The sequence below is a fragment of the Polyodon spathula genome, chromosome 14 (genome assembly GCF_017654505.1).
Source record: "Polyodon spathula isolate WHYD16114869_AA chromosome 14, ASM1765450v1, whole genome shotgun sequence".
In the NCBI taxonomy this organism is placed as follows: domain Eukaryota; kingdom Metazoa; phylum Chordata; class Actinopteri; order Acipenseriformes; family Polyodontidae; genus Polyodon; species Polyodon spathula.
The window spans coordinates 13,706,080-13,726,915 of NC_054547.1; the positions used below are offsets into that span (position 1 = coordinate 13,706,080).

At 35.5% G+C, this 20,836-nt stretch overlaps 1 protein-coding gene across 1 annotated transcript; it reads right to left on the reverse strand.

The window, feature by feature from the left end:
- Positions 1-304: 304 nt before the first annotated feature.
- Positions 305-3,961, reverse strand: LOC121327400 (regulator of G-protein signaling 21-like). The gene is made up of 5 exons (XM_041271443.1): positions 3,770-3,961; positions 2,929-3,000; positions 2,280-2,338; positions 1,783-1,949; positions 305-1,062 (listed from the first exon to the last, which is right to left on the reverse strand). Exons 1-5 carry the CDS (start codon positions 3,856-3,858, stop codon positions 889-891), a joined length of 561 nt encoding a protein of 186 aa, XP_041127377.1. The 5' UTR covers positions 3,859-3,961; the 3' UTR covers positions 305-888.
- Between the last annotated feature and the right edge of the window lie 16,875 nt (positions 3,962-20,836).

Here is a 20,836-nt window from a genome sequence, read left to right on the forward strand (position 1 = left end):
TATCACTCTCACACTTTTCTTATGTTCTTATGTTCTTTATCAACCAGAACAGTGAAAAACATTTAATTTTGGAAATAATTTATGGACCGCCTTTTTTAATTAACTTTTTGGCTATGGTACAAATGTTATAAACAGACTGCCATGCATGAAGATAACAAGCCTGCAAGCTATTTATAACACTTGAGTGATTTTAATTAGAACAACTTTTTAAATCAACAAGTTACATAGCTTATGTTTTGTAACATCAAATATTGTACATCAGCCAGTATTGATTAAGACAAGAAAACAACACAACACATCAGTATAACGTTTGCAAATATTTACTTTGGATCTGACTTGATAATAAAAATAAACATGTAAGCTTATTTACTTCAGTTCCTTAGCACATTTCACATTAATCAAACACTTCTTACTGACTGACTCTGGTAACAAAACATTTGGGAGTTTTTATGTCCTGTTAACATTAAAAGCTGTAGCTTCATTTTGGTTTCACAAAAAATGATACAAATTGCAATATGGCAAAAAGAGCTGCCCAGTCTTCTCATAACTGGTACAGATAACCTCCTACATCTAATTCTTGGAACAGTCTCTTCACAGTTAATACAACACTCTTCATACATTCCTACACAAACTCAGCTGTACGAGTCTCCATTATCACACAACTTCTCACACGTAATGCATTTGTTCTTTTAGCATGATATTAAGAAGTAAGGAATTAGTAATGTCTTTCAGTTGTCTCTGTCTGCCTTTGGGAGAGTCCATTCTACATAAGGTGTTCTCTTATTTATAACCCTCAGCCAGCCCACTCTTGTGTGAGTGACCGAGGATGACAGAAGCTTTAGATCTGGATTTCCATGCCCTTTGTAGGTTTCGTCTCATCCACCATAATCACGTCTTTGTGGTATTCGCATGATTTAGATATATTTCAGATTTCAGGAACCTGGAACAGGAGTCCTTTTCCATTAGACTGTAAACTTGCTTCTGGGCTTCATCAAAGCAGGAAAGACTGGGCTCTTGAATGGCCCTTTTAATAGACTCTCTGGTGTGATGGTCAATGTTGATCTGCAAATAAAAACATATTCTTATTTGACCTCTAGTTTTAGGTAAAATAAATGACACTAGGATACAGACATTTTGGAGTTTTTCTGATAATGAGTAATTATACTGGTATCAGTTACATTGTTGTTACACTGTAATAAAACATACTGGTAATAACAGGTAACACTTATAGTACAAGTAACTACACAAGTGTCATTACAATGTTGTGTTACCAGTCGATGCAATATATATTTTTTTTTATAGAATTAGTTCATTATTTCATGTTCAACTTTTTCTTAACACTAAGAATGCTCAGTCGTTCATTCACTTCTGAGATTTCCCAGAAATCAATCACCGTGATTATCACATTTCCTCTCTTATAAATGTGAGCGCCTCATTGCTCATAAAAAAGGGTACAGATTGGTCAGCAATTATGCTAAGAGTTATGCTCTTAAAGAGTGAGTTTAGCTTATCAGATCTAGCTCAGACAGCTGTATAAAAAAGACCACGTATTGCCTTGTACTAATTTTTATACAGCACTTTTAAATTGCATTATTTGCACTGTAATTACACAATAGTAGCTACATTGTCAGTATACTACTACATATACACACTGTTGTGACTTAAGCCACTTTAAATACATCAATCTCAATGCTATATTTTACTTTACCAAAATATGGTTTTACATTCCTTCTGTTTCTCAAATTAAGGCAATTAGTCACTGTTTAGAATGAGCATGCTAACCTCCTTTCGAGCCTGTGACTGAACAAATTCTTCATAAATCTCTTTAGCTTTGGATGACAGATTCGCTGAAGATGTGTCCTTCTTGTAGTCCTCACAGGCCATCCAGAACTCAATGTTCTCCTCACTGAACTCTGACCGTAGGAACGCTCTGAATGCAGCAAGACCACCTAAAAAAGGCATATATTTTGTTAATATCTTGTCATTGCGGTATTAAATTATGTACCTACCCCAGGACCTCCCTCCAGCCCCAGGTAACTGACCTGAAATCCTACAGCCCCCAGAATGATCAGTTAACTCTATTATCAGCCCATTCCTTAACACAATTTCCTGAACTGTCACAATATGATACAGTCACATTATAAAACAACGATCATTCATATTTCTAATTGTTTTTCTTTTTGTTTATATGTTATTATATTTCTATCCCTGCTACTTGTTAGCATCCAGAAAGTGTGTAATGAACACAAATTATTAAAAACAATAAGTTCACTGCTTACATTTATCTGCAAGCAGTTTTTCCAAAGACTGAGGAAGAGTCTGTTTTTCGTTGCAGGATCTACAAAAGAAAATACATTCAGATTATAAGTTTTATATATATATTTAATGTCACACACACATCCACATAACAACAGCAAAAAACTTGTGAAACCCACATCAACACCATATTTCTCACTTATAGTGCACCACCTGTTGGAAATGAAAATCAACTGCAGAAGAACAATTAACCCCCAAGACTACATTTAATGTTAACTCTAATGACTCAAATCAAATACATAACAAAGTTGACTTTTTGTTGATAGGGGTAATCAGTGCTGGGAAATGATCTCGGAATTTACAGCATCATTCTTACACTTCTGTTACATTTCGAATTGCCTGATAAAAAATTGTGTGATTGACAATAGAAAATACAGGTTTGACTTAAGTAAATACTGCTCTCCTTTCTATGAAAACAGTTTTTTTTATCTATCAGTGGTGAAAATAAAACTTCACTGAAATGTTGTCCTTATATAGAGTAGACTTAAGTAAAGGTAACCTAGATACAAGTCTGAGTCATATCCTAATTGGCTTTTGTGAATGCATATGTTATATAGCTAGTGTGGTAGCGTAGATGATGTTACTTGTTTGTAAGAAATAGTATATACTCACTTGGAAGGCTTTGCAAGTGAACTATCTGAGTTCACCACATTAGACTGGAAACAACCTTTCTGATCCTTTCCGCTGCAGAAGAGGAAAGGGGAAATGTTTAGTACAGTGCACCGTATTTTTCTTTTAGCAGTTTTATTCAAATGTATAAAAATATCAATACGGCTTGCGTTTAATACCAATCCTAATGTCCACAGTATGTGAATAATGTACATTACCATGTTGGGGTCAACTGTAAACTTTAACCCTTTAAGCCTAACATATTGCAGAAGGAAGCATGTCTGACTAGTATGCAGCCGTTATCATATTCAGATTAGGTTAATTTAGGTCCATTGATTGGGAAAGCGAGTCTGTGATTCTCCTTGGCCAGTGTTTATAAGAAATGCATAGACATTTTCATCAGTTTGAACATCAGCTTGCTCATATAGCCTTGTGACCCTTCTCACTAATTTTAAGCAAACTCTTTTGTAATGACTAACTTCACGTAAAGACACCATTAAGAGCAGTCCCTTTCAATTTAGAGACTTTCAGTTTTGAAACATTAAGATCTCACTCTTAAGGATCAGATTTAGTGTATTTATATTAATAATTCCTTTATGATCCCCATTCTGCTTATCCCCTGGCCAGCTATAAATATTGCTCAACTACTGCTGACATCATTTTTTAAAACTTTTTTTTTTCCATAAGTACATGTAATATTGAGATTGTTTTGCATTTCACAAGGCATCCTTTTTTAAAACACATTTACACAGTTGCAATCTTTCATCCTTAACACAACCTGAAAGTATAGCACAAATAGCCTGTTTAACACCATACATTTAAATCATACCATTATAATACTTACACATTTTTTGGTTTCTTTTTCTCACTGTTTTTGGAGTTATCATCCTTCAGCTGGCTGAACAAAATCTTAGAGAAATACAGCTTGGGCATCCTTGTATCTATGAAGGTACAATAAGTTCACAGGTTAGTTCTTCTTACTCTGCTGTTCTTTTGTGTTTCACTGCTCACCCTGGCACTACCTTATATTTATACGCAGGGGTATGACTAGAACAGAGGCAAGTTCATTCAGGCTTCAGTATAAACCACAAGACAAAGGAAGTCCCTATGGTTTATGTTGACGTCAGAGGAACGCAGAAAACTGTAAACAAGTGGCAGTTTTGAATTAGAATTTTAAATATAAACAGCTCAGAGAAATTAAGAAAAAACTATTTTTTTTTTTATTACAGACATCTCTTGAAAACATGTAAATGAAACCAAGATTTTAAATGATGTCCCTTTTCTTCTGTTAAAGAGCTTTTAGTTCATTGCTTTTACTATTTGAAAATAATGCAATCTTTAAAATACAGATTCATTTTTCAATAAAATGTTGCTTTTCTTCTGCTTTCTTTTCTTAAAATGCTCTACCATATGGTAGTGCCCTCGACTGAAGCTTCCCAATTGATGGATAAAAGTTCTACTGCAAATGATGAATTTTCTTATGAATTTAGACAACTAGGCCTGAAATGTCCCCAGTTTGGAATGTCCAATATTTTTTTCTCCTCACCAAACAATTCCCAACGCAGCTCAGAAGATCTAAAGGTTCAGTGGGTGTGCGCCGATCCCACGACCAAGCTCGCTTCCTTTTCTACACCAGGGAACTCGAGAGCGGATGCCATCGAGCCACCAGCCTCTGGAGGTAAAGACCAGCCCTGGAGGTGTCCTGTCAGTTTTGCCTCCCTAACCCAGAGAGTGCCAGAGCCAATGCAATACTCCCTTCGGAATCCATACAGCCAGGACACGAACCTGTGCTGTATGACTTACCCTGCACACCATGTGGCTGTAATTTTACCAGGTGAGCCACTTGGGAACCTCCAATCGAGTCATACTTTATGCTTTGCTCTAGTGCACATACCCAATATCAAAATATATAATGAACTTGTGCATATTGTGTTAACAACATGCAGTATTTTCATTTTTTACTCTAAGCTATGGCTGTGTTTGGGAGTTCCTTTTCCTTTTGAACTCAAGTCCCATGGGTGTAGAGATGGGGCTTTACTGTAGTGCAGCACTAGTCAGACATGGAACTTTTGAAACTTTCCACTGCACTAGCATGTCTCTTGTAGTGTGTATTTCATGTGACTGGCAAAGAAATTCAAACCAGATCTTATCAAGCAAGTCTGAAGATGAGTTTAGGTGCTTTCTGAGGGGAGGATGGAAACCACAAAGGTTTCTTGAAGGTTACAATGCAGATGCTTGTTTAGTATGCTATGTATTCATGCACCCACACATTAAAATGTTCATTCTTTCTGTCTTTTTGTTTGCATATACAGTAGTGAGTTACGATCTACTTTATTTCAGGTTTGACACCTGTTCTATGTAGGGGTAAAAAAATAACATGCAGCGATTTAGCTGAAGTCATACAGCCAGCTAACAAAGCAGCCATTAATCCAATAATTTAAATTGTGATGACTACCCACAGTGCTCACAGTGCCTTTGTAATTTACCTTTCACTAGCATTAAATTAAAAAGTGACCTTTTATAAAATACAAATAATCATATATCTAGACTTCAGACAGAAATAACTGCATGCTGTGTGGTTTAGCATATGCTGCAGTGGAAGAAGAACAGAAATTCAGTTGTGTCACCTGCTAACTAAAGTGAAGGAAAGAGCAGTTTGAACTTTACAGACACTTTAACCTTTTGAAAACCTCTTCAAACTGAGGGTTAAACACCTGGTACAGTGTAGGCCCTAACACCAACAAATAAAGCTGTTCTACTGATTATCTGATAGGAACCTTTGTATGTAATTTCAGGTGCGAAGGAAAGCTTTTGGGGCTTGCTTTTATAACTATATAAACATGCAATTAGATGCATCATTTGATGTATGCATATCATGTGTGCACATAGTTAAGTACATATGCTTGTATGTAGGACTGTTAGATATTAAAAAGGGTTCACATCTATTAGAAATTCACCTACAGGACTTCAATATGGTACTTTATCAATTGTAATATCATAGGTCACCATGTTATTCAATTGTCATACCTACAGCATATACATATTAGGCCACACTTGTTTATCACTAATTTTCAGTCGTGAGGTCACTAACACTCAGGATAAAATACATTCTTCATGGAAACCAGCCTATATCTAAGTATAAGACCATACCCCGACTGTAAGCCCATGCGCCTATTATGCATGTAAAGCACGAAAAGATATGGGATGAGGCACTGATTGGCCAGCTGCTGAAAGGTGCCAATTGTGCCAAGTTTTGTGATACTGCTTATCTGAATCTGCTAAACTCCTGAAGCACCTAAAAAAAGTGAAAATTGACCATAACAGTAGCTATAACAACTACAATATTCAAATTGTACTTGTAGTGAATGTTAAGGAAGGAAAAGCAGATTGCCTACTGTAACCCACAATTGGTGCTATTTCTACAATTATGAAATTACATCTAACAGTAAGTGCCTACTTAGATCAACAACTTTATTTGGCCATTCTTTAGCCTAAAACTTATTTCCCACACAGATACGTTTTTTAAAAATCCTTTAAAATACCATTCACACAGCACGAAATTACGTAATCTAAGCAGGTATAATACCGTCATAATCCCAACACACAGCCAAAGGCGAGTAGAATTTTTAAACCTGTCACTCAACAGACCGTTTTCATGGCAACGGCAACGAAACAAACAAATAAATAAGCAGAACAACGTCGATAAACTACTTCCCTATGCTCGCTTTGTCCTCGCTGTTAATAATATAGATGTATATATGTGAAAAATTTAAATACACATATTTAAGTGGGCCGCATTATTAATATAATTTTCATTCAGCAGACGGACACTAACTGCAGTTGTAGGCTTGTCGACCATCAAAAAAAAAAGTTCTACCTAATGCATATACTGTCAACAGCTACAAATAATACAGACACGTTGTTTATATAACTCAAAACGAGCAACACACACAAGTTATTAACAGCATGATGTGTCTGTTGCTCGCTTTGAGCTTCCTCTTCGTTCTCAAGAATTAACTGGATTATCTGTTACAGCTTCCACTCCTAGAATCGTCACTCTAACGACACAAATACCCAACATGTCCGGTATATAGTCACGTGGGATATTGACTCAATCCACGCCCACTATAGCGCTTGAGTGCAGGTGTTACAGGCTATTAATTCTCACCCAGACTAAATTTCACCCCGTCTGTCCTTGGATAATCCTCATCCAATCAGGTCAATTTTCACCCCCAGGGCTGTGAAGTTTTTTTTAGATTTTAGCAATCAGAAAGACAAGCGGGTATGTGTCCTTAGTGTGAGTTAACCTTTTTTGTTACATTAATGCAGTTAAGATTTATTATTTTTATTATTTTAATTTAATTGACTTATTATCCTTAATATTAGTCACGGAGTGAGATTCACCTTTGTATTTGTGTGTGTGTGTCATTTGTTTTATTTATAGTTACTTTTAAATTATTATATTTTAATAAATAATAGTACATTTAATATAAATATCTGGACAGTATTACATTTTTTTATTGCGTATTTCTATTGGAATATGATACCCCTTTTATATCCTCTGTATCAAAAAACTTCCAGTCTTCTTGGATGTGTCAGTCTTTGCATGGAATATGTAATGTAATTCATGTACAGCTAATTTTATACAAGTTTTTTAAACTGAGGTCCACACTCATCATAAACTTATTTTTATATGGAAAGTGATCCACTCCATATTTCATTTAGAATAAAAAAAGTTGTTATCTTTATTATTTAAAACATTGCTGTTTATAGTATATCAAAAACCTTGTCGCCGCCCGTGGCAGTGGCAGAGATATATTATGTATATATATGTGTGTGTGTGTGTGTGTGTGTGTGTATGTTGTCCAGGCTTGCGCTAAACAAAATTATTGGTTTGTAGTGCATGAAACATTTTTGTTCTGTTATTGTTCACACTATTATTGTTCAATAAACACTGCTTATTTTGTCTACATCAGTCTTTTTTCCTGAATCTTTTACAGTACATTCACAAATATATGTCCTACTGCTGATTAGCTTAGATTAGTTATTGCACAATGTAAAAGATTATGCTATGTACAGAGACTGGGGTGAGAATTGGCCTGACAGGGTGAGGATTAGCCCCGGACAGAACTCAACTGGGGTGAGGATTAGCCTGTAACACCTGTATAGCCTTTCACACAGGAGTGGAGGCGCTTCACTAGTGTCTCTGAACTGCCTTGCGAGGTAGTTCAGAGACTGCATAACTATGACGGCTGTGTGACGGTATAGGTAATTCGCACAGACCAAAATGCTCATCAGTGCCAGTTCTGGGCAATCATAACTCGTCTGTATGGAACTGTTAACAACTAGCTTACTAACATGAAAACAAAAAATTGTTAACAGTTGTTAGCAGACAGTAAAGTAAAAAAAAAATGTGTCACTTAAATTAAAAAGTTACCACTTTATTTGAATTAAGAAAAAAAACCAAAATAACAAATATAAAAACAAATATTATAAACAAAGATGGTTGATGGGTTCTGAATCCATGACTGTCTAGTTTATCTATCTTCACCTTAGGGTTAAACATGACTTGCTTTCTGTCACATTTTGCAGTCAGTCATCTGATTAGGGAGGCTCCCTGCTGAATCAGAATGGTATGAATGAATGATTAATACCTTCAACCCACAAAAAAATGAATCCACTCCACCCTTATCTGCTGAGCTGCCACCCAATTTTACTAATCATAAAGTATTATTAATTACAGCATAATAAAGGAAACCCATAAAAATAGTTTAAAAGTATGAGAAAGACCCATATGGTTTAGCCATTGTCACACATAAAAGGGTATAACTCCCAAATACCCTTTTATTGCTGCACTTCCTGGAAGGGTTTCAACAGGCAGTTTTGAACAAATGTAATGCTGTACATGTATTTTCTTTGTGAAGGTGATTTTGTAGCATGCCACGTCGAATGTAGCTCTCACTTGACATGCCTGACTCTCGTGTCTGACAAGCTTTAATCCCCTAGGTTCCCCTTGACCTGAGCTGTGTCTCCAGAGTCCCATCATATCATAAGTAGGTCAGGAAAGCAGCTGTCTGGTTAGTGACAAGGAAGGAGACAAAGGGGTGAGGACAATTTTACTCTTTAGGTGAAACAAACTAGGAAGTGCAAGTAGTAACAGCATACCTGCAAACAAGTTATGCAAACTGGAGCTTGTAGTCATATATACGGTAATACGCTAGCTTCCTGTAAAATTGCATGGGGGACCTGCATGCTGTAGGAAATGGAAGTACATTTCTTACATTAGCTTTAATCCATATAGGAAATACTTTCTAAAACAGCAGTCCCTCTTAAAACAGTATAAGCAATTAATAAATATCCTATAGTTTCATGTTAAGCAATTTTGTTTGCGTAATAATGTATTGCCTTTGACCTTGTATTTTTGCAGCTTTCTTTTTTCCCTCTGCTGCAATACATCACTTTTTTCAAAATGTATGGTATCATCTCGAACATTTTTCCACCATGCTATGGAAGGAATGTCTTTTTACATTTGTGTCAGTTTTTTGAAAACTACAAAGAGGTATGTAATTCAATATGTTAATGTAACGTTATTCAGCAGGCTTCATTCGACTTTATAGGGTGATGCAAAACTTTTGGCCGTAGCTTTATCTCAAGTTTTCTGTCTGAATAAAACAGATTTTTGGTAGAAAAAAGGTCATGTACCTGCTCTTAAAACTAATGAAACCATTAAAGATGTGTTATTAATTGATATGCTGAGCAGGTGGAAATATGTGATCTAAACCAACCTGAAGCAAATACCTTGTTTATTATTTCATGTTAATGCAATAACGTGGTGGGAAGCCCCGAATGTAAATGCTTTAAACAAACTTAGACATCAAATCGATTATGAACCTTGCCAAGAAACCACCTCTTACACCTGACACCAAAGAAGTCAACTACATCTGGAATAGTATACCCTGAAACTCATAACTCAGGACTGGAAAATATACAGCCTTTGTCTTCTTTTAAACACATTCTTTGATAAATTAAATGTTCTTAGAAATACAACTGGTATATACCATGGCCCTCAGGAGCAACACTACTGACTAAGAAAGTATGAAAACATAATAACAAAACAAACAAATTGTTAAAATCCAGTTTGTTAAAATAATTTCAAGGGATATTCGATGCATGCAGATAAAGTTCTGATAAACACTTAAAAAAAAATACATTGCAGGACAGGACTCAATAAAAACAGTGGGCCTTATTCAGTCTTGTATATTTACATCGATATAAAATATTATATAATTTGTCAAAACAGACCTAGTAAAAAATATCTTTAAATAAATGAATAATTAAATCTATGTTTTGTTAAAAGTGTGATGCAACAAGTCTTTTTCGTTTTTCCATTGATCCTGGGCATGACTGAATCTAGAAGCAGTTGTAAACACCCATTTTGTGCTAATCTCTATTAATAAAATGTACTGTCACCAGGGAGGGAATACTATATTGTCATATATACTCAGTTATTCCTAAAGAAATATAGCAGCTACATCTGGGCGAGGGCAAGGACCAATAATGACAAATGAGTAACTAAAAACAGATGTTGTGTAATCTACTACAGTATGCTATGCTTCAGCTATCTAGTTTAGGTTAGTGCTACTTTTCATCTTTGTCGAAAAACCTTCTTTACTTTAGCTTAACTATTAGACTTTTTATATTTTAATTTTAACTGTATATATCTATTTGTAAGTAATGTATGTTTTGTTGTTTAAGTTTGGCAGGGATGGGGTTAAATGTATAATGTAGACTGTGGGCATTCCCTGGTTACATAATTAGGAATGGGAACATGTATAAAAGGGAAGCAACATCCTTTGTTTGGAGGAAGGGTGTGGTTCAGTGAAGGCGATTGCTTCGCCCAGAGAGAGAGAGTAAGAGAAAGATTTCACTAAGGCAAAGCTGGGTGTGCAAGCTTTTGGTTAATACAAAAAGTGTGCAAAAAAGCACTTAAATTAGGTACATCTGTTACGTTTTGGGTCATATTGACCGGATGCAATTTCAAACTAATTTAAACAGCCTTAGATTGATTAAATGTTTTTATTTGCAAAGGTTTTACTCTTTTATGCTCTTTTAGTCCAGGAGCTGTGATCAAACGTCTTTGACTGCCAACCTGGGAGCTCCTCATTTTGGAATGTCTTTACCAGTGAGACGCTGTTGCAATACTGACAGAGAAAATTAGGCTCTGCCTTGTAGATATATATTGTTTGTTTTTTTGTTTATAAATATCTCCAGACAGGTGCAGCCATTTTCAGAAATAATAATACAAATATAATAATAATAAAATAACAAATTAAAGAAGTTTGTTTTTTTCCTGCAGACAAATCTACATAGATAAATGCCTGGGGTCACAGTGACCTGAAACATCTTATTTGTATACATGACCTGTTTTTAAAAATAGAAAAAAAAAAACATCTCAAAGGTTCTGTTTTCTGTGTATAAGTTCATGACCCGAACTTAGGAAAAGTCATAAAATATTATACAGAATATGGAGGGTTAAACTGTAGTCTGGGCACTAATTCAAGGGGGCAGACCAGCCTTGGGGGCTATACCACACCACACTTATTAACCAATATCAGAGGTATTTTATATCCATGTATATAAAGACATCAGTCCTACAAATATTCTTTTAAATGGACACTTCAATAGGTGGGGTTTGTTAGGCAGCACCTAAGACAGCCACCAATGCTATAAACTGATAAACTCGTATTTATTTAAATTAAGTACAGTTTATAGCAACCCACTCTGTGTAATAGATTGAAATAGTCAGACAATATAAAAAAAAAAAAAAAAAAAAAAAAAACTTTTACGAAAACTACTTTTACCCAGTTCAAAATATAAATACCCACAGGGTGACACTTTTATGTTGCTATGGAAACAGTTCAGTTTGATCACAACAGAAAGTGATCATATCTTACCCCAGAAACTTGAGTGGCTTTGCAATTAAGCTGCCTTCCCACCAGACAATGTACGATGGCAGCCGTTGGCTAGTTTCACTTCCACATTTTATTCTTTACAGTTGTGTTCCTAATTTGTGTTAGTGTTTAAATAATGAACTAGGGCACATTCCAGTTTGTAGCTACCTATACTGTGAATATCATTTTTCATGCATAGGTTGATGTAGCTTTATTAAACACGTTTGAATAAGTTGTTCTGAAGAGCTGTGTCTGTGTACTGAATTTGCAAAAGCATGCATACCTCCAGGACTGTACACTTTCAATCACCCAAAGGGTAACTAAAAACAGAAGAGTAAACCTCAAAGAGGAAGTTGTGAAGTCTGTGTACACGACGACCCAAACTGCAATTCTCTAATAACAAGGACTTGACGTTTTGTTTATTTTTTGTAGTTTGAGACACCGTGCACAAATGGCAACCACAAGTGAGATCAGAATGCATCCTACTTCTGATGTTGTAGTTCAGTTTTCTACAAGAGCTCTAACATAAATGATATAAAATGAGTCACGCATTAGAACCCCAGAACAAATACAGAAACTAAATCCATAAAAATACCCTCCATCCACAAAAGGTGTGATTATCTTTGACTCTAATAGCAATTGAAATAAACATAAACATGTGTTTCCTGTAAATGAAGTCCATAGCAGACATAATTAATACATTTTTGCTCATTTTTTTCTAATTGCTTTGCATTTTGCTTTTATGCTGCTATTTGCTTTTCAGATTATAGAGCATCTACAGCAAAGTGTGAAATATATCTCATATGCTATCATGACTATCTTTGTCCAGAAATAAGATCAACAATAAAAAGTCAACCATTCATTCTGTATGATTTGCATTATTTGTGATAACGGAAGACACTGGAGGTATCTAACACAGACATTTCCAAAGCTTTAAACTTGTAGTCAAAAAGACGATGATGACTGCTTTGGCCAAGCTGTCACAAGGACTGAGAAACTTTATTTTTTGGCAATTGGTATTGCTGTCTAGACAGAGCGTTTGACTTGACATAATTTTTTAACTGAGGGAAATAAGTGGTGTTCTTACTAATGTGCTGTGCTGTTAGTAAATATGTAATGTACTTTAACTTTGTTAGATCCCTTTACCGCCTTGCTTCTCACGCTCTCAGTTGCATTTCCTCATTTCCTCTTCTTTTGCAGACATTTCAATTTCAAATTCTACTAATGTTCCTGCATGGGATTGTTATACTTTTGAAAGACAGACAGTAATTCTCATCAGATCAAAACATTGCCTATCTACTCTAAAAGGATGCAGGACACATATTAAATGTCTAATATTTATGAAATTCTGTATTATGGATAATTGTATTCAAATGTAATTTCTTATTTCAACCATTTAAAAGATGAAGTGAGATGATATGATCACAAGGAGAGTGCAACTCGAATTTCTATTTGGGATTGCATAGAGATTTTCTATTTACTTACTCAGAGTTGAAGAGGTGGGGGGTACAGTGTAAGATGAGGGCCATATATATATATATATATATATATATATATATATATATATATATATATATATATATATATAGATTGATAGATAGATAGATAGATTTTTTGAAATCAATCAGGCATGTGTGTTATCAAGAGTGTGAACTATGGTGACCCTACAAACTACAAAAACACAAAATGCAATTCTTTTCTATGCTTTGATAAGACATGCTCATGTGCCAAGCAGTAGCCCAGTTTCATTTTCCTTGAAATGGCTACTGAGCAAAGAAAAACAACTACAATATAGGTTAAACCAAGTTACTTCCTGATGAAGTCAAGACAAAGGAAATTGATAAACTATTGACTCTTTAGTGAACTCTGAATAAAAGTAATCGTCCACCCTTTCTCGATTTCTTCTTTTTCAGATCTCTTTCATCATCTTGTCCCCACAAGTCATTAACCACATTTGTTTATGGAAATGTTCACGTTTCCGGAGGTCCTAAGTGTAAAGTCTTATAACTAGTTGCCAAATATGTCCTATTCTTACCTAATACATTTATTTTCAGTGGTAAGCAGAATCAAAAAAACACACAACAGAATAATACTATATACAAAAAAAAAAATATGAAAAACCAGAAAGATAATTTACATGAAGACCCTGCATCTTCTGTTCAGATAATGACCGTGGTAGGTGAGGTGAAGTTACAAGCTCCATAACTGCTCTTTGAAGCAAGCTTTGTGGTTCTTACAGTGGTTAAGATGCTCGCTAGGGGATTGCGTGGTCGTTGGTTCACACCCAGACTCTGCACCATAGACAGTTCCCTGGGTAAGCCCCTCATATTTGTACAGTGGGGATGTTCCCGCTAGGTAAGCACATCTGCCCCTATGTACATGGGGGCACAGCTGGTGCTCTGCAGAAACTGTGAAGCAGAGCAGCTGAAGTTTAAAAACATATGTGGTACTTGGTGGCAAAGTTCATAAATTCACTGCATGTAGAAAGCTAATGAATAAATTTGACACTATTTCAGTGTTGTGCATTAATGTTATTATTTACTGTATTAAAGCTGTTCAAAGCTGATAGGATCTTCTATTCAATTAAACAGTTTGGGTTTGCCACACGATTGAGTAAGATCATATTGCTCAAAAGGAACATTTAGTTCTGCTATAAACAAACTTTATTTCTCCTTTTTAGGGTAGCACTTATTAAAAGCGAAACTAACAAAATACATTGCAAAATACTTACTTGTCTTTTCTCTATGGGAAAGATAAACGTACATGAGCATGTAATATGATTTTTAGTGTTTATTACATTTAGAAAAGTGGTGCATACTTTGCACTGGAGGAAAAAACCCAAAACATAATGTTTGATTTAAAATAACCTAAACTTCATGAACCGACTCACATGGCTAAATATTGGTAATTATGTTTTTTTTTTTTTTTTTTTTTTTTTGTTTTATATACTATAGTAGATCACTCTTCATCCAATCAGCATTCAACCATACTGACTGGTTACCCAGGCAACCATTTACACAATCACAGGGTGCACTGCAAGCACATAAATCATTTATTTCAATAAAAACAAAAAGTATATTTAAAGAGGTCTACTGCATGTTTTTTTTTAATGTATTTATTTTTATTATCATTCCGTATAATGTGTAGAACCAATACAAACTTACTAAGGTGTTCCCAACTGGATTGTGAGCAACAGTGAAAAATATAGCTTGGCAAATGTCCCTTAACAATATCACTGCTTGACAAAATGTCAGTTATCTATGCACAGCTGCTACTGTATGATGTGATGAAAATATATGATATAAAATAGCCAAATAAACTACTGTAATGGCAAGTGGCTACCAAGATTCACTTTTGAGCTCAGGCACATTGTTGTAACAACTATTGCATAGCCTATAGCTGGGTATTATTGAGTCACTACAGGTCTGTTGATGACCTGTCCATAGAAGACAAGGCATGGGTTCTATGAGAAAATCACACTAGACTGTCTGCTCTGTGCTAATCTAGCAACTAGCATTGTCACCCGAAAAGCAGAAAGAGAAGTGAGACCAGTCACTGGACACGACTAAAAAAAGAAAAGCACAGTTTCATTCCATGTGATGGGAATGGCATTTCCCTGTTAGAAATTCCAACAATGGCTGACATTAAACTTGATGGAGCTGGTTGTGTGGGTTTTTTGTTTTTTTACTGACCATGCTGGTTCAGTGGAAGAGAATATAATGCTATGTGAGATCTGGTATAAGATTGAACAGTTTAGGCTATGTGAGATTTGGTATAAGATTAAACAGTTAAGGCTATGTGAGATTTGGTACAAACTTGAACAGTTAATGCTATGTGAGATTTGGTATATGAATACAGCAATACATTTCAAGAGGTTCCTTTTAGAAATGATTACCTTTGGCTCAGGACTATAACGCTGGCTGTAAGGACATATTCACATGGTAACCAGGATTCTGGATAATTCCATCAGCATGCAGGTTACATTTCTGGAGCTCCTTTTTTTGTTTAACATTATAAATATTCCTTAGACTGAGGTTTTCTTCACTTATGATGAGCAATGTCTGCTTCCTGCCATCATAATAAGGAGATGTGTTGTATCCGGGACCACATGGTAAATAATAAAAAATATGTTTAATACAATACATCATAAATTGCCCAAAGCTGTATAACTGTTATGGGTGTCTATAAACTGAGATCATGTCTGCTTCATGATTAATGATCTCATAATATCAGGATAAGAATTATGACCTTTAATGCCCTGGAACAGATATTAAAATTGTAGTACCCATGCGGTTTTGAAGTGTAAGCTTTGGTGTGGAAACATCGTCTAGGCATTGTTCACCTCTGTGACAAGGTGGCAGAACCCTGTTCCTAGTTTGAAGCCAGCCCCAAAGCACTGTAAATATTGTATATTTTGCAGACTATTGTATTTTTCTGTGACTATTCTTGCTGAGGCTTTCTTGATATCCCCCCCCCCACCCCCAACTGGAGCTAATTAGATAGGCAATCAGCTGATTAGCTAGTTATGTTTATCCATCTGGAAAGCAGTTGTAAGGCTGCACTCAGTCTTCATTAGAGAAAGCAATGGAGGCTGGAGCCTCTATAGATGTGTCAGGCAGTTGCTGGTAAAAACAGCCAAACAATACGTTATTTAAAACCCACAAAATGTACTGTAGGGGCTTCTTTCTTGGCCCAAGCTAAGGCCACTTTGTTTTTTTTTATTAAACTTTTTTAGAGGTTTTTGTGTGATAAAAGTGTGCTTTGCCATTTAAACAGGTTTCTTGTTGGTCGTGTGATCACTATCTGCTTTACTGCTCAGCTGCCCTTTCCCAACTTCATTGCGTTTCAATGACTCGTATTGGTTGGGGTGGGGGTGCAAGTTGATTAAAGCTAGGTAGAATCTGTTAGTTATATATTTGGTTTGTCAGGTGAAAAGAAGCAATTAACTTGAAAGCTGGAAAAAGGCTGCACATTGAACTTCTGTCCTCCTAATCGCTAAGAGGGATGCAATGGTGAGACAGCGTTCAAACTGGACATTGCAAATTGTATTGTATAAAGGGTAAAACTGAAACAATTGATGCAAAATAATTCTAGCAGGACTGGAATATTTGAGGGTATTTCTATAAGTATTATAGCTTGTTTTAAAACAATCCTCTCCTTAAGCTGGGATGGGGAAGAGTACATTCTTGAGGCTAAGCAGGTCAGAACATGTGTAAAGAAGATTAGGCCAAGGTTTCTCAGTTGACAACACTCTTTCACCAGCTCTCTGCTACGGTTAATGCTAAAAGCATGTATCAAAGCTATCACAAGACATAATCAAAACTACAGTACAATTGTACACTAATGACAAAACGTATTAGCTCTTGAGAAATTAAATATTTAATATCTTGAATGGATCAGTTTCATTTTTGAAGAACTGTTGGCATTATTAAAATGTCAAGCTATCTTATAGTACAGGGTTGCCATCCAGTGGCTGTAAATTGCAAAAACAAAATTTATCTGAAAAGGCATACCTGTACGTTGGAACTGTGAAACATCAAGGTAAACAATACAGAGTTTGAATTTATTACATGTTTAATATACAAATACATATAGGTGTACTACAATTCAAATTTGATATGTAACTGTATTTAATGGATGTAATTCGTCATTGTTCTAATAGTATTTTAAATGAAATGGTCCCACCACATTATAGAAGAAGAAAGCATACTGTATTTTGTGCTCAATAGTTTTGCCTGGTATTGCTCCTGAAACCAGAGAAGGTATCTATGTTCCTCAAAACAGAAGTCACAGTATTATTGGAGATGTGCACAAAAGTCATTGAAGTAACTTATGATTCAATATTATATTGGCGGCAAAGGTGTTTTCAAACTAAAATGTTATGTTCAAAATTATAGAACATAAGAACATAAGAAAGTTTACAAACGAGAGGAGGCCATTCGGCCCATCTTGCTCGTTTGGTTGTTAGTAGCTTATTGATCCCAGAATCTCATCAAGCAGCTTCTTGAAGCATCTCAGGGTGTCAGCTTCAACAACATTACTGGGGAGTTGATTCCAGACCCTCACGATTCTCTGGGTAAAAAAGTGCTGCTTAAAAAATGTTCTGTTCTGAATGCCCCTTTGTCTAATCTCCATTTGTGATCCCTGGTCCTTGTTTCTTTTTTCAGGTTGAAAAAGTCCCTTGGATCGACATAGACAATACCTATTAGAATTTTGAATGCTTGAATCAGGTCGCCACAAGGTCTTCTTTGTTCAAGACTGAATAGATTCAATTCTTTTAGCCTGTCTGCATATAACATGGCTTTTAAACCTGGAATAATTCTGGTCGCTCTTCTTTGCACTCTTTCTATAGCAGCAATATCCTTTTTGTAGTGAGGTGACCAGAACTGAACACAGTATTCAAGATGAGGTCTTACTAATGCATTGTACAGTATTTCCTGTCAGTATTTCCAGTCAGTTAACATTACTTCCCTTGATTTAAATTCAACACTTTTCACAATGTATCCGAGCATCTTGTTGGCCTTTTTTTATAGCTTCCCCACATTGTCTAGATGAAGACATTTCTGAGTCAACAAAAACTCCTAGGTCTTTTTCATAGATTCCTTCTCCAATTTCAGTATCTCCCATATGATATTTATAATGCACATTTTTAGTTCCTTTGTGCAGTATCTTACACTTTTCTCTACTAAATGTCATTTGCCATGTGTCTGCCCAGTAATGAATCTTGTCTAGATCATTTTGAATGACCTTTGCTGCTGCAACAGTGTTTGCCACACCTCCTATTTTTGTGTCGTCTGCAAATTTAACAAGTTTGCTTACTATACCAGAAGCTAAATCATTAATGTAGATTAGGAATAGCAGATGACCTAATACTGATCCCTGTGCTACTCCACTGGTTACCACACTCCATTCTGAGGTTTCTCCTCTAATCAGTACTTTCTATTTTCTACATGTTAACCACTCCCTAATCCAACTACATGTGTTTCCTTGAATCCCTATTGCATTCAGTTTGAGAATTAATCTTTTATGCAGGACTTTGTCAAAAGCTTTCTGGAAATCTAAATAAACCATGTCATATGCTTTGCAATTATCCATTTTCAATGTTGCATCCGGACAAAAATCAAGCAGGTTAGGTACACACAATCTCCCTTTCCTAAAACCATGCTGACTGTCTCCCAGGACACTGTTATCATATAGGTAATTTTCCATTTTGGATCTCATTATAGTTTCCATAAGTTTGCAAATAATAGAATTCAGGCTTATTGGTCTGTAGTTACCTGGTTCAGTTTTCTTTCCCTTTTTGTGGATCGGTATTATGTTTGCAATTTTCCAGTCTGTCGGTACAACCCCTGTGTGAAGAGACTGTTGCATGATCTTGGTTAGCGGTTTGTAAATAACTTCTTTCATTTCTTTGAGTACTATTGGGAGGATCTCATCCAGCCCAGGGGATGTGTTTATTTTAAAAGCTCCTAGTCCCTTTAACACTTCTGCCTAAGTTATATTAGAGTTATTAATCATTTTTATTTCCTAGTTCTAATCACACAACACCATGATTAACCCTGTCTTTAAAGTAGTTTATCTAAATCTAAAATTAGACAAGGGCAAAAGAATGATTTTGTGTCAGAGTGCAAATTGGGATATAATAGAGCCATCTAGTGGTAAACTGGGGGATATATCTCGTTGTCTTTCATTTGTTATCTGCAATTAAAATATCTATCTAAGTACTTGTTTTAAAATCCCCTTTTTGATTTTCAGGATTATGGCATCTATTTTCCCAGACATTTTGTATCCTGATGAAGGATAGCAGCAGAATATAGAATATACCAGAAGGTTAATTTCACATAGCTACCACAGATACTGCAAGAGCGAAATCATGATGCTGTATATGTTAGTAGTATTTAAAAAGATTTAACATTGATAGATGCATTACTCATACACACACTGGAGTCAAACTAAATATAAATATATTAGTTTATGATTTATGAAGTTTAACACTGTCTCTGAAGTGAACATGGCATACATACACCACCTTCTAAATGTAAAACATATGCTGGAATAGAGAAGGGCAAGCTACGTTATTATTTGCAGATTCCACTGTGGGTCAAGTTGCCCACTGTGAAAAAGAAAAATAGACTGCCTGATCACTTTTTAAGTATATGAAATAGGATCACAAGGACACAGAGGAGCTAAATTAGGGTAAGTGGTAGTGCATAATCAACCTTTTGCAATATAAAAGGCTCTGTAATAGAGAGAGAATACAAAATGTTCAGTGTTTGGAAGGGGTGTGATAATGGCTGCATGACTACTTGGAACTTTGATCACTACATATAATAGCCCAAACATCTATAGGTAATAAGGAAGCTTCAGGAAGGAACACTGCAGGTGGATTGATTAGGACTTAGACCATGGATAACCATATTGCTGAAGTAATAGCCAGAGATTCATAAAATGGAAAACAGGTGTATTTGCATTAAAAGCTGGTCAATTGCTGTGACCGGTACATCATCCTGAGATGCCAGTTTAAGAAGAACAGACCAATGAGAGCCTGGAAAAGGTCAGACTGGTTTAGAATTTCACCTAATTTGCTCATGCCTCATTAACATCAACATTACTATGGTTGCGAAAATCCTGTGGAACGGAAAAATGCTAATCATGTTAAGCAAATCACATGCAAAATGACAGCTTGCAGATCCAGGAACAACTGTGGAAAAACAAACAATGACAGTCAAATGAGAGAATCTAAGCTGTGCTTAGTGATGGAAAATGACCTTACATACTGTGCTGTGGAAAAAATACCCACAATATTAATTTTGCTGTTGATTTTTTGTATGTGATGTGTATGCATATGTTGACAATGCCCATGAGGACAGCTCTGTTGCTCTTTTTCTTCAGATTTTTGTTCTCTGTCATTTTGTGATAAATAATGAACAAATAAACAGAACATAATGCCATTTTAGTAG

Bases quoted from the DNA above. Each gene is read 5' to 3' on its own strand.
- LOC121327400 (XM_041271443.1), bottom strand. From the start codon at position 3,858: ATGCCCAAGCTGTATTTCTCTAAGATTTTGTTCAGCCAGCTGAAGGAT. The intron at 1,950-2,279 runs GTAAGCAGTGAA...TGCCTTTTTTAG, and splicing joins AAAACTGCTTGCAGATAAAT to GTGGTCTTGCTGCATTCAGA. The intron at 1,063-1,782 runs GTTAGCATGCTC...TTTTATTTGCAG, and splicing joins AGTCACAGGCTCGAAAGGAG to ATCAACATTGACCATCACAC.